This window comes from Mustela lutreola, chromosome 2, assembly GCF_030435805.1.
Source record: "Mustela lutreola isolate mMusLut2 chromosome 2, mMusLut2.pri, whole genome shotgun sequence".
NCBI lineage: Eukaryota > Metazoa > Chordata > Mammalia > Carnivora > Mustelidae > Mustela > Mustela lutreola.
The window spans coordinates 138,469,843-138,491,762 of NC_081291.1; the positions used below are offsets into that span (position 1 = coordinate 138,469,843).

Genomic DNA, 21,920 nt, shown 5'->3' on the forward strand with positions numbered 1-21,920 from the left:
TGACTTAAAACAAGAGAAATATATTCTCTAGGTAGCTCTGGAGGCTGGAAGTCTGAAATCACCGTGTTAGCTGGGCCACACTCCTTCCAAAGGGTTTACGGAAGTTCTTCCTCTGCACCTCCCATGCTGGGATTCATAACTTAATTATAGCTACAAGGACCCTTTTCCCTTAAATAAGGTCATATTCACAAGTTCCAAGATGTGGGCATATCTCTTTGGGATTCCCCATTCAACCTAATATGGTATATGTATATTTTTAAAGTTTTATTTATTTTTTTTTTTTTAGTGTTCCAAAATTCATTGTTTATGCACCACACCCAGTGTTCCATGCAACATGTGGCCTCCTTAATAGCCACCACAGGCTCACCCAACCCCCCACCCCTCTCCCCTCCAAAACCCTCAGTTGGTTTCTCAGAGTCCACAGTCTCTCATGGTTTGTCTCCCCCTCCAGTTTCCCCCAACTCACTTCTTCTCTCCATCTCCCAATGTCCTCCGGGTTATTTCTTATGCTCCACAAGTAAGTGAAACCATATGATAATTGACTCTGCTTGACTTATTTCACTCAGCATAATCTCTTCCAGTCCCGTTCACGCTGATAAGTTGGGTATTCATCCTTTCTGATAGAGGCATAATACTCCATTATATTTATATGGGTCATATCTTCTTTATCCATTCATCTGTTGAAGGGCATCTTAGTCTTTCCACAGTTTGGCAACTGTAGTCATTGCTGCTATGAATGTTGGGGTACAGATGGTCCTTCTTTTCACTACATCTGTATCTTTGGGGTAAATACCCAGTAGTGCAGTTGCAGGATCATAGGGTAGCTCTATTTTTGATTTCTTAAGGAATCGCCACACTTTTCTTAATTCAAATACACTTATGTCTTGGGAGATTCCCTCTGGTATTCTTCACCAGCCAGCTCACATTTACTCAGAGAGGGAAAAGGACATTTTATCTCACCTAATTTAGGCCTATAGTTAAGTTGGTTATAAAATCTGCCAGCTGAAAAAAATTTTTTTAATATACCCAATTGCCATTAGCCTTCCCACATTTGCTTGAAAATCAACAAAGTGTTAGGAAACAAATAGTTGTTACCCATTTAAAAGAACAGGCCTGGAGCTCAGCACTTGTCCACTTTTCACTAGAATGAGGCAAGGTAGCCATGTACTTGGGAACAGGTGAAAGAAAATGAAGTCAACAATAATATGTGTACACTGTTCTCGCTAGGAGAATGAGAAATCCATTTGGCTAAACTAGGCCAGTGAGACTTTTTCTTTTAGTATATCATTTAAGTAACTCAATTTTAAGTACAAGATCATAAGATTTAGAGAATTTAATTGCCTAAAAGCAACAACATGTTTTGACATGACTCTATAAACACCTGTCTTTCCTTTCTTCCCTCCTCCTCTTCCCCCTTTATTCCTTACACCAGAAACTAGCTGACCTACAATGCCAACTAACCCACTAGGGAGGTGCCCCCTGCTCTGGGCCTTGGCAGAGAAAACACCTAAACAAAGTTAAGTCTATTTCCATGACCCTTGGAGTCAGCCTAGATGTCCACTCATTTGCCTAAAAGCAGTAATAACTGAGACACAGAAGCAGCTCAGTTGAGGACAGTGAAAAAGTAACAGACAATATGACCAATGTCACAAAATTCATGCCTATGGGAATTCAGTGTTACTGGTCACCAAAATAAGAAAAACAGTGAACTCATCACCAGAAGCACTCCAAACAGTGTAATAAGAAGTGAACAATAAACCAGAAGAATGAGAAAGAGGAGGAAGGATGGAAAATAAACAAAACCAAAAAAGTTTTATGATCAAATATTCAATGCTATCAAAAAATTAAAATTGCAAAGAAAACTACTATTAGAACATACTACTGGAAGTGTCTTTGTTGACCAGCTGCCTATCAAACAGATTTCCATTGACAGAACTCTGGGAGCAAGTACTCAGCAGGTATGATGGTGACAAATCAGTATTATTACAGTAACTCACCTTCTTCAGCCTCGAATTCTTTCTTAAAAATAAGTTTTCTGTTTCTGAAGACAAATCAAATATAATGACGATAGGATGAGATAAAGGCTTAAATTTTCATGGTCAGACTTCTAGCTCCTAAGAAAACAAAGTCCTTAGAAACAAATAGTAAACATGTAATTCCTTTATCAAATTGTGCGTTTGATGGCCAAAAGCTGGGGAAGAAAAAACTAAGGCAAACTGTTACATCATGCACAGAATACAATTACCTAGAAAGGGCTTTGTAATGACAGTAGAAAAGTTTCAGCCAAACAGTTTAACCACTTTTCCACTCTTACTCCTTTTCAAGTGCTCTAGGCACTGGTGTCTTATAAACCCCATATTTCATATCACTGTCAAAAACGAATAAGCATATCATAGAATTTACAATTCCCAAAAGTACTGTATTCTATATACTGAATTTCACTGATGGGAACAACACAGATAAACATGTCATCCCTCTTCTCAGAAGGTTCTTTGTAGTTTGCCAATTCCCAGTTTTCCTCTTGTATCCTAAGAAAATCAAAAAGAAGGGAAACCCACTGGGACTTCAGAATTATTATTTGAAGACATTTGGGGTTATTTGTTTACTCAGCTTTGGATGGTACATCTATGTGATTTTGGTCAGCTAGTCATGCCCCACTACAAATTGAGAATCTCAATGTAAAATATATATATATATATTTATATTTATATTTATATATATTATATATATGTATGTGTGTGTGAAAATGAAAAAATATATATATATTGTTCAGACTATTTTATTTTTTTAAAGATTTTATTATTTGAGAGAGAGAGAACAAGAGAACAAGCATGAATGGGGGAGGGGCGAGGGAGAGGGAAAAGCAGATTCCGTGCTGAGCAGAGAGCCCAATGCAGGACTCGATCCCGGGACCCTGGAATCATGACCTGAGCCTAAGGCAGAGGCTTAACCCATTAAGCCACCCAGGCGCCCCTGTTCATACTGTTAAACTGTATTTTTAAATTTCAGTCCTCCATAATGTTTAGAGTTATTCATTGACATTTAAAATTTTTAATTGCAGTAAGACGTACTGCATGTAACATAAAAATTTGCCATCTTAACCATTTTTAAATATGCTAAATATTAACCATGTTTAAATATAGAGCTCAGTAGTGTTAAGTATACTCACATTGCTGTGCAACCAGTTTGGGGAATGTTTTCATCTTGCAAAACTGAAATTTCATACCCATTGAACAACTCCCACCTTCCTCCTTCCACTAGCTCCTGGTAAGACCTCCATTCTACTTTGTTTCTATGAGCTTGACTACTCCTGTAAGTGAAGTCATACAGCATTTGTCTTTCTGTGACTGGCTTATTTCACTTGGCATAATATCCTGGAGTCATCCATGCTGTAGCCTGTGTCAGAACTTCTTTCCTTTTCAGGGATGAATAATATTCCATTATATGTATCTACTACATTATTATTCAGCCATTTATTCATCTACCACTGGAGATTTTAGTTGCTTCCACCTTATGGCTATTGTGAATAATGCTGCTTTAACATGTGTGTACATTTAATAATTTTTTAAAAATTATTTATAAAGACTTTAAGGCCACTGTTAGTGCTACAACTCTGTTTACATTTTACCTCTAAAAACAACTGGCAGATCTTGGGAATAGTATCTTCAGAAGGAAAAAACCACCCAGAAGCAATACTCTTTCCTCTTTCCTTCATTACAGGATAACAGGGTTTCTCCTCCTTTAATAAAAGAGTAATAACGAGGTTTACCTTAAGAAATGACATTCTAGTTAAGAGCTTGGCTCAGAAGCCCTACCCTCCACTCCAGTTTTGGCAGAAATAAACAGGGGTCCTTGTTCTTTTTCTGTATGAGCAAATGAAAGGATACGAGGAACAACACAAGATATATCAACCTGCTGGTTACAAATTTCTCTTCCAATTTATGACATCTACTCAACACTAATGTACTTACTGCTCTTGTTTAGTTTCAAAATATTTATCTTCTTTTTGAGAGCTACACAACATAGAGACTGATCTAATGTGAACTTCATATTTCTTAAACTATTATAAAATTTTCTGTTGAAGTCAAATTCCAAATTTTCTTTCCCAAGCAGAAGTCTTTAATCCCTAAATCCCTCTGGAACCTATCGGAAGATGCCAAACAACAAGGATTACTTTGAAATTACAGTTATTTAACACATGCCACGTTGCCCAGCGGTCTCAGCTGATAATTGGGCTAGAAATACATGTTTTCTCTTGTTCTGCTTTTGTTAGTGTCAATGACAATTGGAGGCAATAAGTTCGGTTCAGATAGCCTCAAAAAAAAAAAAAAAAACTCTGCTCTTGCATAGAATTCAAACCAACACTGCACCAACAACAACGTAGCTAAAATTGTTGGTGAGACTTTTTCCTTTTAGTACATTATTTCAGTAACTCACTTCTAAGTAAATGATTAGACAATTTAGAGTAGCTTAATTGCCCAAAACGGTAACAGGCTTTGGCTTACAACTGTTTCTTTCCTCCTCTCCGAGGAGCCCAGAATTATTCAAATCCATCACTTCTGGTCTGACTTCTAATATTAACCCTGGTATCAGCATGAGGCATTGGTTGGCAAAGGATGGCTGGAGAGTATTCTAATATGGAAAAGAAATTCACAGGAAAATCTTAAGCAAGAATGGAACTTTCTGCTAGGCGCAGAAAACATTGGAGTCATCCGCAGAAAACAGAGCAAGATATGTGGAAAGTGGGAAACCAATAAACTGCTATTATGCCTTATTCTTACATAGATACAATATGAGGTTTTGCCGTTAACTGTAGGAACTTTGTATCTTTGTGAATCAAACTGTGTTCACATAAAGCAGTGGTTTGCAATTAGATCCCCAAGATAAGAACTATTACATAAGATTGTGCAGGCACAGCTCACACAGTTGTATGCAGTCGCCCTGCCCAAGACGCATTTGAAAACATGCTTAGAGATTGGAATGCCTCTCAAGTAGTGGTTTGTGGTAATCGCTTTATACATGTGTTGTTTTATTTTTTCAAAAACATTACTAGACAATTCAATTAGCGAACGTAATAAGGTTTGAGGTTTTTTCCTTATAAAATATACACACCACTCCATTATAGGTAACCGTTATTTCACAAAGACTCCTTGACTCCATAACTTAGGAACAATCTTGCAAATAGTTTAAAGGTGTACCAATTCACAAGAAACAACAACAAACACTTCTAGGACCGTGACTATGACTTCTAAAGAGCTCACAACTTACCCCTACATTCCCTGCCGCATCACTGAGACACATAAAGGCAATTATGATTATCTTAATTTTACAGAGAGACTGGGGCCCAGAAGATTTTGGAACTTGTTCAGGAACATGAAGCAAAATGAATGAATGAATGAATGAATGACTAGAAAAGAATAAAGCTACAACACAATTCAGACCTCCAGATGTTCCCATCCTGGGATTTTTCTCTATTAGAACAATTTTCTACCTACCAATCTTAAATTACTACTCACCTAGAGTAAGCACTTGTAAAAGCCATTTTAATGAGCTTTAAAACCACTTCACAAGTACTTTTTTTATTCTCCACAAAGTCCATGAACTTTTAACAGTATGAGAAGGAAAAAAAAGCATTTGTTACATTGAAAAAAAAATTTAGTACCAGCTTCTTTCCTTCCTACAAAAAGACAGATTGTACTGAATTTGCAAAAAAACAATCTGCCTAAAACTCTTTGCCTGAAGACAGACAATGAGAATTCATAAGTACCTTTTATGTAGCCCACACTGTGCTATGGAAATATTAAATAAGTACAAGTGCATTCCCTGCCCTCACCCCACTTACAATTCAGTCAGCCAGCCAACCAGCTCACCAGCCAGCATGCAAGGATCCCCCATTCCAGGCACTGGAGATAAAGAGATGACCGGGGCATGTAGTCCTCATAGTCTAGTAAAGAAACAGGCTGTACATGGCTAGTTATAATATGGTGTAAGTGCTGAGACATTGCTCCAATTCAAACACATAAACAAAAGCAATATATTTTCCTCAGGAAGGGTAATTTCCTGAGAATATTCCATAGAAGAGAGACTACAGGAGCTAGGTCCTGAAAGTAACAGGACTTTATCTAGAAGAGAAAGGGCACAAGATCATTTCTAGAAAAAAAAAAAAAGATGAACAAAAGCATGGAATCTTAACAGTGAATGGAATATAGCAGGAGAGTTCAGATTTGCTGCTGGAGAGGTAGAAAAATGAAATCGTGAAGGACTTTCAAGAAATATTTCATATCATAGTAAATGGAGAGCCACTGAAGGGTTTCAGCAAAGAAATTAATCTGTGATTTTAGAAAGTTAATTCCAAAATCAGGATGGAAGATTGTAAGGTGAAAAGAAGATAGGTTCATAGGCTATTTCATTAGTCCAAGCAAGATATGGAGAGAATCCATAGTGCTGCCCAATAAAATTTGCTGCCATGATGGAAATGTTCTCTATCCATGCTGTCCAATATGGTAGCCATGAGCTACATGCGGCTACTGAGCACTAAATATTTAAATTGCCCCATGTGACTAGTGGCTGCCATATTGGTCAGTACCGAGGCATCTTGAAGTAGCTGGCACTTGAGTTAAGCCTTAAAGCTGGGTGTTTCCAACTGTAGGTTATATCTGGTGTAGCTCGCAATTGGGATATTTTGTAATGACTGAAGAGAATAACATAGAATGCAGTAGAATTAAATCAAATCAAATAGAGCAGAATAGAAAAGAAAGTAGCATGCACTGTAGAGTAATCCTTTGAGAGATTTGTTTCTGTCATAGAGCTGTGTGCATGTGGGTACTCAGGATCATGATGCAAAATGTACTTTTCCCTCTATATTCTGTTCAAAAATGTTTGAGAGTCACTCCTTTATGAAAGGGTATTATTTAACTATGTTCAGAGTTATTGACAAGATGTTCCCAGAAGAACAGAGTTTAGTTCATTGAAGTTTGAATAGGGAGAACTCTGGACCTTTCAAGACTTTCCTAATTATTATTTTGCCTTCAAAATATTAATAGACCATATTGTTTAGAACAGCTTTAGACTTAGAGAAATATTGAGAAGATAGTACAGAGTTTCCACATGCCCTGCACCCAGTTTCTCCTATTAAGATCTTACATTAGGGGCACCTGGGTGGCTCAGTGGGTTAAAGCCTCTGCCTTCGGCTCAGGTCGTGGTCCAAGGGTCCTGGGATCGAGTCCTGCTCTCTGCTCAGCAGGGAGCCTGCTTGCCACTCTCTCTCTGCCTACCTTTCTGCCTATTTGTGATCTCTGCCTGTCAAATAAATAAATAATATCTTTAAAAAAAAAAAGATCTTACATTAGTATGACATGTGTTACAATTAATGAGTTAATGTTGATACGCTATTAAGTAAAGCCAATACTTTATTCATATTTCCTTAGCTTTTACTTAATATCCTTTTTTTCTATTCCAGGATTCCATCCAGGATAACACATTACATCTGGTTGTCACATTTCCATTGGCTCCTTTGAGCTGTGACAGTTTCTCGCACTTTGCTTGCTTCTGATGACCTTGAGATTTTTAAGGAGTACTGACCAGATGTTTTGCAGGATGTACTCTATTGGAATTTTGTCTGACGTTTTTTTCTCATGATTACACTGAGGTTGTGGGTTATTTGGGGGAAGACTACAGAGGTAAAGTGCCATTTTCATGCCATGATATCATGGATACATACCATCAACAACATTTATCACTATCAACCTTGGCCTTGATCCACTGGCTGGGGTAGTGCTAACCAGTCTTCTCTGCTCTAAATTTATTTTTTTATCCCCCCCCCTCTTGTCAAACAGTACCCTTTGGGAGGAAATCACTCTGCTCCTTTTAAAAATGAATTACCTAGAGACCCCTGGGTGGCTCAGTTAGCTAAGCGGCTGCCTTAGGCTCAGGTCATGATCCCAGGGTCCTGGGATTGAGTCCCGCATTGGGCTCCCTGCTCAGCAAGGAGCCTGCTTCTCCCTCTGCTTCCTGCTTCTCCTGCTTGTGCCTGCGCTCTCTCTCTTTCTCTCTCTCTGACAAATAAATAAATAAAATCTTTAAGAAAAATAAAAATAAAAATGAATTACTTAATTAAAGGAAGGCTTGAACCTGAGTAAATCATATTGAGTTCTTTCCAAAGAAATCTACTTCTGAGTACAGACACAGTCTCTTTTTAGATACACCATCTCCCTCTGCAGCAGCCGGGACACTTTTTTCACATCTCAGATTTTCAGTTTCCAAATATGAAGCTCACACACACACACACACACACACACACACACACACGCTGAGTGATTGATGCAAAGTTCCAAAATAAGTCAGAAAGGAATTAATCAAATCAATTACAGAGCCTTCTGACTTTTTTCCTCAGCCCCAGATTCTGGCATTTTAGAAGTAAATTTAACCCAAAAATGTGTTAGGGGTTTGTTTTTTGTTTTTTGGGGTTTGTTTTTTTGTTTGTTTTGTTTTGTTTTTTGTTTTTTGTTTTTCTTTGCCCCCAAGAGGGAAGATTGATTTTTAGCCAATGTTTAGAAAGGGAAATCTCACACTAAGAAAATCCGGTAATTTGGAGTACCTTCTTTAGGTGGAGGAGGGTTGCAAGATCAGGCCCCTGCAATTTCCGCAAGGTCAGTTCCAGCCTGCCCCACCACCGGTTGCTTCCCCCTCAGTGCAGCTGCTAACCTCCTGGCATCATGGACAGAAAACAACACAGAACTTCCTGAGCAAGCCCAGCTTCCTTTCTTTCCTTCCCTCCACATTCCTTTTACAACACTCTTGTTCCATGACTCATATACATGGGTTCATGGGAACACGTGGGGTTTTCTTGTTGCTCTGTGTATTCTTTCTTGTCCATACAGGCTGGAACAAAGCCCTGCCCTGAGTAATGTGGGTCATAAGTTCCAGGTCCTCTCCGTTCATTCTGAGAGAAGAGGTGAAATTTTATCTCCTTCCTCACTGTACAGAAATCTAGTGAGGGGAGGAAAAGTCATCATCTGTTGATAAAAGGGCAATGATATTCTGAAGTAAAAAATAGTCACTAAGTCTCCTATCAATTGTAAGATAACTTCTTAGGAGACTTCCAAGCCCTTATTATTTTTCCAGGGCCCCAGTGTCCCTCTCCATTACTAGATTCCCTTCAGGATTTAGTCCCTTCCTGTGTCCCCTGGACTCTAATAATCCTTCTCCCTCTTCCTCCCCTCCACTTAGTAACACTCCGCTTTGCCAAGTTGGCTAAAACTATTGATAAAGCCAATTATCAGAGCTTCTCCAATAATCACAACAAACCAATTTATTATTTTGCGCATTGTGGCGTGGGTAAAAGTCATGCTAAGATGTGTATCGCAAACAAGAACTTTAATTTTTGCCAGTTCCCAGTACCATTTGCAATAAACAGGCATCCGTATCCTCATTTAGTCAGAGGAGCATCTGATCTGTGGGAATTCAGGGAAGAGCCTTGAGTAAGGGAAGAGTCGAGTCTGGAGAAACAGAGGGTAGGGCTGAGATCTTCCAGATATCCTACACAGCTGATTGCATTGTCCTTGCTCAGCTTGGAGTCCTTTAAGACCACAGAAAACCTGCACTGGAATTTTCCTTTCATTCATCCAGTGTCAGTTGCCAAGACACAGGGTGTCCCCCACCGGGTCCAGTCACTTCAATTCAGTTTGACAAACCAACTTCAGTGTTAACCAATTTAATATCAATTTGATGTCAGCCCCATAGACTTGGTCCTTTTCTTTAAAATGAGTGATTTGGTTTAGGGGATCTTTACAGTCCATCCAGTCAGGAATTAACATTCTAAATTTTACTTTAGCTACTCAATATTTGTGGTAAATATTATCTCTAATGTATGCTGGTGGAATATACTCAGCTGAATTATAATCCTCAAGGGCAATGACGATGGTTACCATGGAATCTCCAGTTCCTAGTGCAATTGCCAGCATGTCAATAATTATTTTCAGCAAACAAAAGGGACAGAGGGAGGGAATAAGGGAAGGCTTTCTCCACTTAGACTCGATCTTCCGATCTATGTGATTCCTCCATACGCAAGCCCATTGAATTGATGCTTTGCTTGCATTTCTGTTAATCCTTCCAACAATTCTAAACAGTAGGGATTATTGTCTCCATTTTACAGGTGAGGAAATTGAGACCCAGCACAATTAAGTAACTGGGCCCGAGTCACACAGGCAGTGTGTGGAAGAGTCAGGACTTGAACCAACGTCTATCTTTATTCCCAAACCCATACGCTGCATTATGCAAATGCAACAAAAGCACTTTCCAAACTATAAAGGATCCTTTGAATATATAAGTTGTTTTGTTGTTGTTGTTATTAGAGAAACTCTGATAAATTAGATCCATTAGGCACCTTAGAATGTTTTTCCACACTGGTCCTCAGGTTTTGTTTTTGTTTTTGTTTTCAGTGTTCTAAAATTCATTGTTTATGCACCACACTCAGTGCTCCATGCAATACCTGCCCTCCTTAATACCCACCACCAGGCTCACCCATTCCCTCAAAACCCCCTCAAAACCCTCCCTTTGTTTCTGAGTCCACAGTCTCTTATGGTTTATCTCCCCCTCCGATTTCCCCCAACTCCCTTCTCTCCGTCTCCCAGTGTCCTCCATGTTATTCCTTATACTCCACAAGTAAGTGAAACCATATGATAATTGACTGGAAGAGATTATACGGAGTGACATAAGTCAAGCAAAGGGAGTCAGTTATCATATGGTCCTCAGGTTTTTAAAGCAATGGCCCAGGGAAAGCCTTTCCTTAGACTTCACCATCCATTCCTCCACGTAACACTGCTGCCCTTTGCTTCACCCCCTGCTTCTTTCTTGGAATTTCACTTGCTTTGTGTTCCATGGGGCCTCCCAGTTCACTCAAGCCGTACCCATCACTCAGCCTCAGCTGTCAGTTGTACCTAGGCAGGCTCCCGAAGACACATCACTATCTGCTTAAGCAATGCTGCCCCTAAAAGCACAGCCTCCTTAAAGGTCTAGGAAGGTCTTAAAAATCGTCAAGTTTAGAGAGAAGTTTTTTTTTTTTTTTAAGAGGCAACAAACTACAGTTGCCCTCATTTCCATGTATAGAAATCATCTTTCAAAGCACACAATGGAAAACAAGGAGATCTGTTATGTGCTTGAGTAAAGTTACCATTTTAAGTCCTTTATTTAGCTTTGCCGGGATAGGGCATTAGGTCTTCAAGGAAGTGAGCAAATGAATTCCAAATTTCATTGTGAGAAATTAAGACGTTAAAATGTTTGCTCTCATCCAATTCTAAGTTACCTATGGGTAATTGATTTCATGGCATTTCTGCCATCTTCTTTCCCCAAATTCAACCTAGTCTCCTAGTTTCCTTCCTAGCATCTTTCCATGTCCTTTCCCCTCATTCCTGACCCCTCATCCACCCCGCATCATCAAACACCCCAAATCTATGTGTTTGTTACATGGTGTACTGTGCTGCCTAGAAAAACATCTCCTGGCTGCAGTGCTATTTTGGGGATGGATTCCTTCTGAAGCCACTGCTGTTCAGAAAAAAAACACACAGTAGTATTCAAAATGTATTTGTTAATGAGTGAATTCTTCTACCCACATTACTCATCTTGAAGACTTTCTCTTTTCTAAATCTTGGATATAGTCCCATAGGAAATTTTAAAATGGGCTCAAAAGGAAGTAGAAATATATTACCTAATCAAATCTAGAACCTAAATATAGTGTTATTCTAACAATAGATTGTAACAGATGGTTTACAATAATAACCAACTCTCTCATCTCACCTTTTCCTTTCTTTAATGTTTTATGAAATATTATCCCATTTTATTCTGTAAAAATGCACACAGATTCTAGAACCTACTATAATTCTATTTACTTTTTTTTTCTGACTGCATTAGTAATATTTTTCTGCTAAAGTGTGGCTGACATACAATGTTATATTAGTTTCAGGTGTACAACACAGTGATACAACACAATCACCAGTGCTCACACTCTAAGTGTAGTCACCATACAAAGTTACTACAGTTAATCATTGACTGTATTTCTTATGCTGTATTTTCCTCCCCATGACTAATTTATGTATTTACCTTTCCACCCAGGAAACAAATAAACCATCTTTAAAATTGCTTTTCATCAATAAGGGAAAAAAGAACCAAAGTGAGGGGAGAAATCAATGGCTTTTATTGAGTTTTAGGCTTCAGGAGGCTGAAGTGAGATGTAGTGGTACAAACATTTTATTATTGTTGTTGTTATTATTATTATGTTATGTTAATCACCATACAGTACATCATTAGTTTTTGACGTAACGTTCCATGATTCTCTGTTTGCATATAACACCCAACGCTCCATGTAATCTGTGCCCTCCTTAATACCCATCACTGGGCTCACCCATCCTCCCACCCCCTTCCCCTCTAAAACCCTCAGTTTGATTCCCAGAGTCCATAGTCTCTCATGCTTTTCTGCCTCCGATTCCCCCCACTTCATTTTTCCCTTCCTTCTCCTAATGTCCTCCATGCTATTCCTTATGTTCCACAAATAAGTGAAACCATATGATAATTGACTTTCTCTGCTTGATTTATTTCACTTAGCATAGTCTCCTCCAGTCCTGTCCATGCGGATGCAAAAGTTGGGTATTCATCCTTTCTGACAGCTGAGTAATATTCCGTTGTGTATATGGACCACATCTTTATCCATTCGTCTGTTGAAGGGCATCTCATCTCTTTCCACAGTTTGGCTATCATGGACATTGTTGCTACGAACATTGGGGTGCATGTGGCCCTTCTCACTACATCTGTATCTTTGGGGTAAATACTCAGTAGTGCAATTGCTGGGTCATAGGGTAGCTCTATTTCTAATTTTTTGAGGAACTTCCATAGTGTTCTCCAAAGTGGCTGCACCAATTTGCATTCCCACCAACAGTGTAAGAGGGTTCCCCCTTCTTTAGAACCTCTTCAACATTTGTTGTTTCTTACCTTGTCAATTTTTGCCATTCTCACTGGTATAAGGTGATATCTCAATGTGGTTTTGATTTGAATTTCCCTGATGGCTAATAATGATAAACATTTTTTCATGTGTCTGTTAGCCATTTGTATGTCTTAAGACTTTGGAGAAGTATCTATACATGTCTTCTGCCCTTTTTTTTATTTGATTATTTGTTTTTTGGGATGTTGAGTTTGAGAATTTCTTTATAGATCTTGGATATCAGCCCTTTATCTGTAGTGTCATTTGCAAATATGTTTTCCCATTCCATGGGTTGTCTCTTTGTTTTGTTGACTATTTCCTTTGCTGGACAGAAGCTTTTTATCTTGATGAAGTCCTAAAAGTCCATTTTTGCTTTTGTTTCCCTTGCCTTTGGAGATGTGTCTTGAAAGAAGTTGCTATGGCTGATGTTGAAGAGGTTATTGCCTATGTTCTCCTCTAGAATTTTGATGGATTCCTGCCTCACATTGAGGTCTTTAATCTATTTATAGTTTATCTTTGTGTGTGGTGTAAGAGAATGGTCAGGTTTCATTCTTCTGAATATAGCTGTCCAATTTCCCCAGCAACCATTTATTAAAGAAACTGTCTCTTTTCCACTGGCACAAAAACAGACACATAGATCAATGGAACAGACTAGAGAGCCCAGATATGGATCTTCAACTCTATGGTCAACTAACCTTTAACATATCAAGAAGAAATATCCAATGGTACAAGAACTTTTGCATGTCTGAACTGGCTCCTGAGAGAGTGGGAAGTGACACAGGGGCCTCAGAAAACTGGCAAGGAAAGAAAAGCTTTTAAAATCTCAATTCTTTAGGGGCCCCTGGGTGGCTCAGTGGGTTAAGGCCTCTGCCTTCGGCTCAGGTCATGATCCCAGGATCCTGGGATCGAGCCCCACGTCGGGCTCTCTGCTCCGCGGGGAGCCTGCTTCCTCCCCTCTCTCTCTCTGCCTGCCTCTCTGCCTACTTGTGATTTCTCTCTCTGTGTCAAATAAATAAAATCTTTAAAAAAAAAATAAATAAATAAAATAAAATAAAATCTCAATTCTTTAAATTATTAGTAGTGTACAACTGAAGTCTTAACAGGTATCCACCTCTGATGTAATGCGTGTTGGTGTGTTTCAGATCTAATGTTTGCCTGTTTGATTGATGGGTTTTTATAGTTGAAAACAATGAACATTGACTCACAGGGTTTCTGTGGCTTAGGAATCTGGGCACAACTTAGCTGTGTGCCTCTGGCTCAAGGTCTCTCATAGGATTGCAGTCAAGGTGGCCATCAGGGCTGCTCAAGCAAGAAATTTAATTTTAGAAGAGAAAGCTACACCCAACATTGGGTGTAGAGACTACTTGAAAAAAAAATTAAAAAGAGAAGAGAAAGCTATGACCAGGCAATTAATTATGTATATTTTTAAAAGCTAAAATGTAGAGAGAAAAAGTCAATGATATTTCTAAATAAGTACTTTATCTCATTTATAAAAGTGAAAACAGTATTCAGAATATTTTAAGCATATTTTTGGTAGAAGGTTGATTCTGAATGAGTAACGCCCTTGGGACAGCAGAAGTATAGATTTTTTGAAATGTCTGGTCTTCAAAATCATTTCAACTTGGCTTTAGAATGTAGAGACAGCCACGTGTCCACATGAACTTAATGCCTTATTCTCCTAAATCCACCACAGCCCACTTCACTCATAGGATAAAGCTAAAGTACTTAGCTCATCCAAATAGGCCCAGCAGTGCTTGGCCTAACTCTGGCCATTCCCGTCTCTTAAGTTTTCTCCTACTCCCACTCTCCATCCCCATATATCTATGGCTCCATTCCCTGAGCCCCACAAACATCTGTCAAACCTCTTCCCACCTCTAACTTTTGCACAAACATCGGTTGATCCCTCTCTTGGCCATTCTCCCCACCCCCACACTACCCATTTTATCTGTATGACTTACAGTCATCCCTCAGATCTTATCTCAAGCATCTCTTCCTCCAAGACTTGCTGAGACTGGATCAGGTTTCCCACAGCCTCTCATACAATGCTCTTTTCCTTAAAGGCATAATGTAGTTGATAATTACATATTTGTGTATACCACTTGATTGCTACCTTTTCCTCAACTGGGCCCAGCTTCCCAAGGGGAGGGTCTGGGCCTGTCTGAGCCATCAGTCTCCCACCTTTTCCTACAGCCTGGACATGATACCTGATGAATGTTTTCTCACACTCTGGAATGGTTACCCAGTGCCACCCTGAACCCTATCTAGATAATGAAGAAGAAGCAAATATGGGTAGCCATGAGTGAGATATTTAATGATTAAGGTTAGTTTGAAATATATAGTTGTCTAGTAGGACAGTCTAAAATCTCAAATAGTGATACCTCCTAATTGTCTCCATTTTGGTCTATCAGTGGAAAATGTTGGTTGCTTAGATAATATTGCTCACTGAAATGACCACTTCTGTCATTCATTCCCTCTGAGACCTAACTCTATTGGCCTTGCTCTTTCTCTGCAACCAGATCTAGGACTTAAAAAGAATGTTGAAGTGACTTCTTAATCAAGGTCCACTTACCAGGACAAGGCATTTCAATCCAATTATGTTGTTCCCACTCTGGCTTCTAGGACAGTTGGGAGACTGACTTTTCATAAGAAAGAACAACGACTTCAGTTTGTATTGTCTACTTATTTGGATTATCCTGGCCATTATTATAGATAATCATAACCTGGTAACACAAAGACTTTCCATTTTAAGTTTTTGTGGAAATTACCCTTATCAGAAAGAGTTACTTATCAAAACCAAGCTGTCGAAAGTCAACAATAGCTAACCATATCCTACTTAGGTTGGAACTGTCAGTGAGCTATATATTTTTTTTTAAGTTGGTTACTCATCATTCATTTACTCATTCATTCAGTACATATTTACTTATGACCATCTTTGTGGCCAGGGTTTAGGATGATGAAAGTTTTCCCCATATCCTGAGGAGGACATAGTCTAATGGAGCAAAACATCTTATCTTTACTCAAAGAGAATCAAAGAAAAGAGAGATATTTTTAGGTCAGAAGATAGAAATGATCTTCAAAAACTTTAACTGTGATTTGAATAGTAAACATAGTCAAAGTAGACTTTAGGTACCACGATATTCTTAGGAGTAAGTAGAAGGGGCACAAAGATCAGCTTATATTCCCATAGTGTCTGTGAAAGTTTACGGAATCTTCCCAAGAACCTTTTTAAGAAATAACAGATGCCCTTCTTTCTAGGAAGTTTTACATGCATGTGATTGTAAGTGTAATTCTAACTGGGGACCAACAAACATTTTTATAAGTTTTCATAAATTCTCTACCCAAAACCCAAATGATCACCCAACTTTGGGCTTCCCATTTGTTTCAGAGGTCCCCAAGACCTCCCACATACCCAGTGACTCACTAGAAAGACTCACAGAGCTCAATATATATTTACAATTACAGCGGTACTAATAAGGACTGTTACAGTGAAAGGCTGTACAACAGGATCGGCAAAGAAGAAAGATACAGGTAGAATTGGAAAAAATCCATTTGCAGGCTTCCGATGCTCTCTGCCTCCCATGAGTGGACAGACCAAGTGTGCTGCTTTCTCCACTAGCAAAAAGTACAGTGATACATATGCAATATTTCAACCCAGAGAAGCTTATTAGAGACTCAGCCTCAAGATTCTTACTCAGGCTGGTTCTGTGGATACCCTCTGCCTAACGATCACCAAAATTTCAGTCTTCCAAAATAAATCATGTATTCCCCAAAATTATGGTGTTTGCACAGTTTAGGCATAGTGAATCATCCTTATCCATTAGGGAGTAGAGAGAACATTCCAAAAGCCAAGTTCCCGGATGCCAGCCGAGGGCCAAAAACTTGCAAGCAGACCCTTATAAAGATAGCATCCTCAGGCTTGCTGTTATTAACTCTTTTCTGCACACCATTCTTTAAATCTTCTTCCAGAATACATGTTGTAGGAAACAGAATATTCACACTTCTCACTCTTTATATACTTAGCTAAAGAAAATGTGGTTAGCCTTGATTTTTAGGTATTTTCACTAGACTATCCACCAGCAAATTATCATTTTTAGATAAATATTACTATTATTAATAATATTGCTCCCATTAATCCTATAGTAATTATTATTCATAGCGGCAATATTATGAGCTCCTATGATTAATATACTGTGAATTATTTCTATATAATATTCATATAGACAATCCATCCAGTGGTCATTGACATTCTTTGAAAGGTTTTAACCTGCTGAGATCATGAAGCTCTAAGGAGAGTTTGTGTTTGGTTCCTCATTTTATTTTTCTTCTGATCTGTTAACAGGACAGACTTTCCGCAGCTTGAAGGAGCCAACCATGGATTTCAAGCGTGTGAAAGACTACTTCTCGTGGCTCTACTATCAATACCAAATCATTAGCTGCTGTGCTGTCCTGGAGCCCTGGGAGCAATCCATGTTCAATACCATCTTACTAACCATTGTTGCTATGGTGGTGTACACCGCCTATGTTTTCATCCCAATCCACATTCGTCTGGCTTGGGAATTTTTTTCCAAAATGTGTGGCTATCACAGTACAATTTCTAATTGATCTTGTTTGCGTTCTGTGACTTGGCATCGCCTATGTACATTTTGCTTACAACTTACCGATTTATGTGAATACTATGTCTTCTTTCACTATCTGCTCTGAAAAGCTCTCTTCTCTATGCACTCTTATATCTTGCCTGAAATGTGGGATAGATGTCTTTTAGGTTCTTTCATACACTCTACATTGTGCATCAACCATATAACACAAACATCTTACCTCACATGCCAATCATATTCTCTCAACTGAAATCTACAACTTTAGATTTTTTTTTAATCAGGAAATTTCATAGAAATTTTTTCTGAAAAGTAGGCTCATAAGAAACCTACCAGAATCATCTAAAATGCTCCCTTGATACTTATTCTGCACTAAAGGGTATATTTTTTAAAAAAAATTTGTTCATAAGCTCCTGTCAAAAGTATCCTATCCTTGTTTACAACATATAAAAAGACATGAATAAATTATATGGGCCCCGTAAAGTCTTATTTTCTAATAAGTTGCTGATACCTAAAATTCTTTTACTTAAAGTGCAAAAGAATAGGCTGGAGGCAATTACCTCTTTTCAGACATGGTTCATGAATGATTTCAAATGCCTCTAAAAGTCTGGCTTTATAAGAGTTTAAAATCAACAATGTTGATTTTAGATAACCCAGTAAGTATTATAATACAAAAAATATTAAGTGTAAGGAACAAAATATAATCAAAGTAAATTCAGATATTGTGACTTGTGAGGCTGAACCTTGCCTTGCATGATGCTGGGAAGGGAGGGGGGAAGAGAAAAGAAACTGCTTTCTTTCTATGATTTCACTCAGTGGAGGTGGTGGGGGGAGTACGTATTGGGCTACAGGAAGAAAAGCTAATAAATAGGCTGGAAGTAATATTCTACCAGCAGGAACTCGACAGCTTCAGTTAAATGCTTTGATATAGTGGCTCCTTTGCACAGCAAAAACAAGATTTATTAAATTTCCTTCAAAGTGTTTATCTTAAAAACAAATACAAGTTTTTAATTGTACTGCTGAATTAAATGTGAATGCCAAAGACCAGACCTTACAGTTTGTCTTTCCTTTCAATAAATATTAAAGTTCGTAATTCTGAGGGTAAAAATGTAAATAGTTTTTGGACAATATTTACACCCATGTTTGTGTTATGGAAAAAACATTTCCAAGGAAGGCTAGAGAGAAAGATTTTTGGCATGCCTGATTAATGTGCATGTTTGTTAAAAACAAAATGAAGCAAAACCAAAAACACATGTTTTAAAGATAAACCAGATCTGAACCTGGACTTGTTGATTTTTGCAAAATAAAATTAGGTTTAATTTTGTAAATAAAATATTCACCTCCAGATTTGCTTTTTCCTCATATTGCACTATCTAGGTGCTTCCATCCACATTTGTCCCCAAATTTATCTTTTCTTACTAGTCCATTGGGACAACTGATCTTAAAACAGCAGGATAAAACAAACTTTTATCAAGGGTCTTCTCCATAATGAACCCATTTTCCATGTTGAAGTAAATATTAAGGTCTCCCAGTTACAGGTATGTGGAACTTAGAAAGAGGCATTTCTTGTTCAAGGTCTTTTAGCTCCTAGAGGCAAAGCAAGGAAGCAAATCCAGGGCGGGGCCACTCAGGTCCCAGAAATATGTGCCACATGCAAGCTCGTAGGAGGACAACGTGAGCAAATCAAAGATGATGGGATGGGGTCACGGCCAGTTAGAAAGCAGAACCACATCGATTAAAAGAGGCAAGGGCTCGAGGAGACAGCTGAGGTCAGAGGCACAGAAGCCCAGGTCCCAGTTTCCACATTTGCTGCTTATCCAGGTACTGTGTTCACCCATTTCTATGCTGTCCAGGCCTATATGCCTATTTTGAAAGATTGCTTTCACTTTTAAATATTTAACAGAAGATTTGCAGTTAAGCATGAACTTGGACACATTCCCAGTTCACAATGATTCAACACCCTTATATACATGGACCCCTGCTAAGTACTCTTGGAATCCAATTACAAAGATACTGCCTTGACCTTCTTAAAATCCTCCTTCTAAAAATAAGAGTTAAAATAAATGTGAAGAGACACAGTAAACCTTCATAAAAGATATTGCACAGCACTGTCCTAGGATGTCACTTTGAAGGTAAGCATTTTCTCTGAGGGTTCAACAAATGTAATCAAACATAGTATGGGAGGAAAAAACCTATTTGCACGCAGAAGGGAAGAAATGCCCACCTGTTATGCCTGCTCTGTCAATTTGCTATTAGGCAGAGATGCTCTTTATGGTGACCATCGTTAGCCTAGATAACAAACACTTTTTATATGCTTTTTCTTTTCTTCTGTCATTTGTATATTTCAATGGTGATCATGGAAATTTAAAAAAAAAAAAAAAAAGTCAAAAGTTTCATGGTTAAAATGGGCTTGCAGGGCACCTGGGTGGCTCAGTCAGTTAAGCATAGGCCTTCCACTCAGGTCATGATCCCAGGATCCTAGGATCGAGCCCCACATCAGGCTCCCTGCTCAGCTAGAAGCCTGCTTCTCCCTCTCCCTTTGCCCACCACTGTCCCTGCAAGTGCTCTCTCTCTCTCTCTGTCTCTCTCTCTCTCCATCAAATAAATAAAATCTTTAATAAAATAAAATGGGCTTGCCTTTGTCACTCACCAAATTTGGAATCCTAAAATATTCCTGCCCTGATATTGGTCAAGTCAACAACTGCTTTTACCTATTTGTGCAACAAAAGAATACAAAATACTGAGAAATCAGGCAGTTTTAACACCAAGATAACACTGGTCAGTCTTTGCTAATAAGTTGCATGTACAAAAAGAAAGAAAGAAAGAAAGAAATCACTAGTTCTCATCTTCTATTTCTTTCCTCTTCCATTATTACCATATTTAGATTCTCTCTCTAGCAGAGCATGTGCCCTGGAAGGCAGGAAATTTGTTCTTATTTCTTAGTCCCCAGTGTCTAGCCCAGTGCATAATACAGAGCTTAGCAGGTACACATTCTAGAGCACATCACATAGTTGCCCATACCCTGTATCCACACAGAAATAAGGAAGCTCAGTATTTGTATTGGGCCAATCTCAGAATGAACAGCTTCTGTCTACCACCCAAAAGAATAGCACTCATTCATTCATTCATTCATTTAGCAAACATATTAAAAGCCAACCATTTATTGCTAAAGGAATGGAGAGAAGGACAGATATCTGATGAAAAAATCCTAGTAGAAACTACGTGGCAGGTAGTCACAAGTCTGTGGTAAAATTCTCTTAACTTTACTGCATGTTTGAAAGTTGTTTGTTTTTTGGTTTTTGTTTTTGTTTTTTGTTTTGTTTGTTTATTTAAAATAGAGAGAGAGGGAGCCAGAGAGAGAGCCAGAGAGAGAGAGAAAGAGAGCTGAGCATGGGAGAGGAACAGAGGGAAAAGGAGAAGCAGGCTCTCCACTGAGCAGGGAGTCCAATGCAGGACTCGATCCCAGGAACCAGAGATCACAACCTGAGCCGAAGGCAAATGCTTAACCAACTGAGTCACCCAGCACCCCTGTTTGAAAGTGTTTATTAAAAAAAAAAAAAAAAAAAAAAGCTGGAGGAAAAGTCTACTATGTTCTAGTCATTGAGCTTGCCACTGGGAAACAAAGATAAATGAGACAGAAACAAGAACATTCCCAAATTCATGAGTCATACAATCTGGTATACAAAAGGACACAAGAAAAAAATAAGCAAACAAAATATTTATGAGTTGTGGTAAGGTCTTATGAAAGGAACAGCAACGTGCTGGAGAGGAAGCAACAGAAAATCAGGGAAGGTAGCGCACTTTGGGGACCCAGTGAGACATAAATCCAAACTTCTCTCACTGTAGGATGGCAGGCAGGAAGATGAGGTGGGAAGGAGGTTATCTCACCCTATAAGAGAGGGACACTGGCTGTTGTGTGAGGGTGGGAGGGAGAGGCAGGGGTCAGAGTGGGGAGACCCCATGCAGGAGAGGGCTGAACTAAGGGGGCAGCAAGAGAAGCAGAGACTCAGATGGTCTGATTTGACATATATTGTGGATCTAGAAAGTCAACACATCTTACTTATAGATCAGAGCAAAGGAGTAATTCCATTAAATACTCAAAACCTTTTTCTTTTAAACTCCAAAAGTTTTGGCGTTTTGGTAAAGTTATTTCCGGAGCTGATTATCCTAGGAGAGGTTGAAGGAAGCCAGCTTCATATATTTTTTCTATTTTTCCCACTGTATCTCATCAAGAGTCCTTATACTTCTGACTGGAAAAAGGACTCCATTTTCCACCATGAAACAGAATGTTATTCTCTAGGTACTTTGCATTATCAAAACGGGACTAACCAAATATCAGTAGCATGGTTGTTCCTAGG

General features: G+C 38.7%; 1 protein-coding gene across 1 annotated transcript in view; it reads left to right on the forward strand.

The window, feature by feature from the left end:
- SPTSSB (serine palmitoyltransferase small subunit B) overlaps positions 1-18,909 on the forward strand; it is a 32,158-nt gene extending 13,249 nt beyond the window's left edge. The window contains exon 3 of the mRNA XM_059163588.1: positions 17,310-18,909. Coding sequence (XP_059019571.1) covers positions 17,342-17,572 — 231 coding nt within the window. The 5' untranslated portion in view covers positions 17,310-17,341 and the 3' untranslated portion in view covers positions 17,573-18,909. The remainder of the gene's footprint in view (positions 1-17,309) is intronic.
- Positions 18,910-21,920: the final 3,011 nt, after the last annotated feature.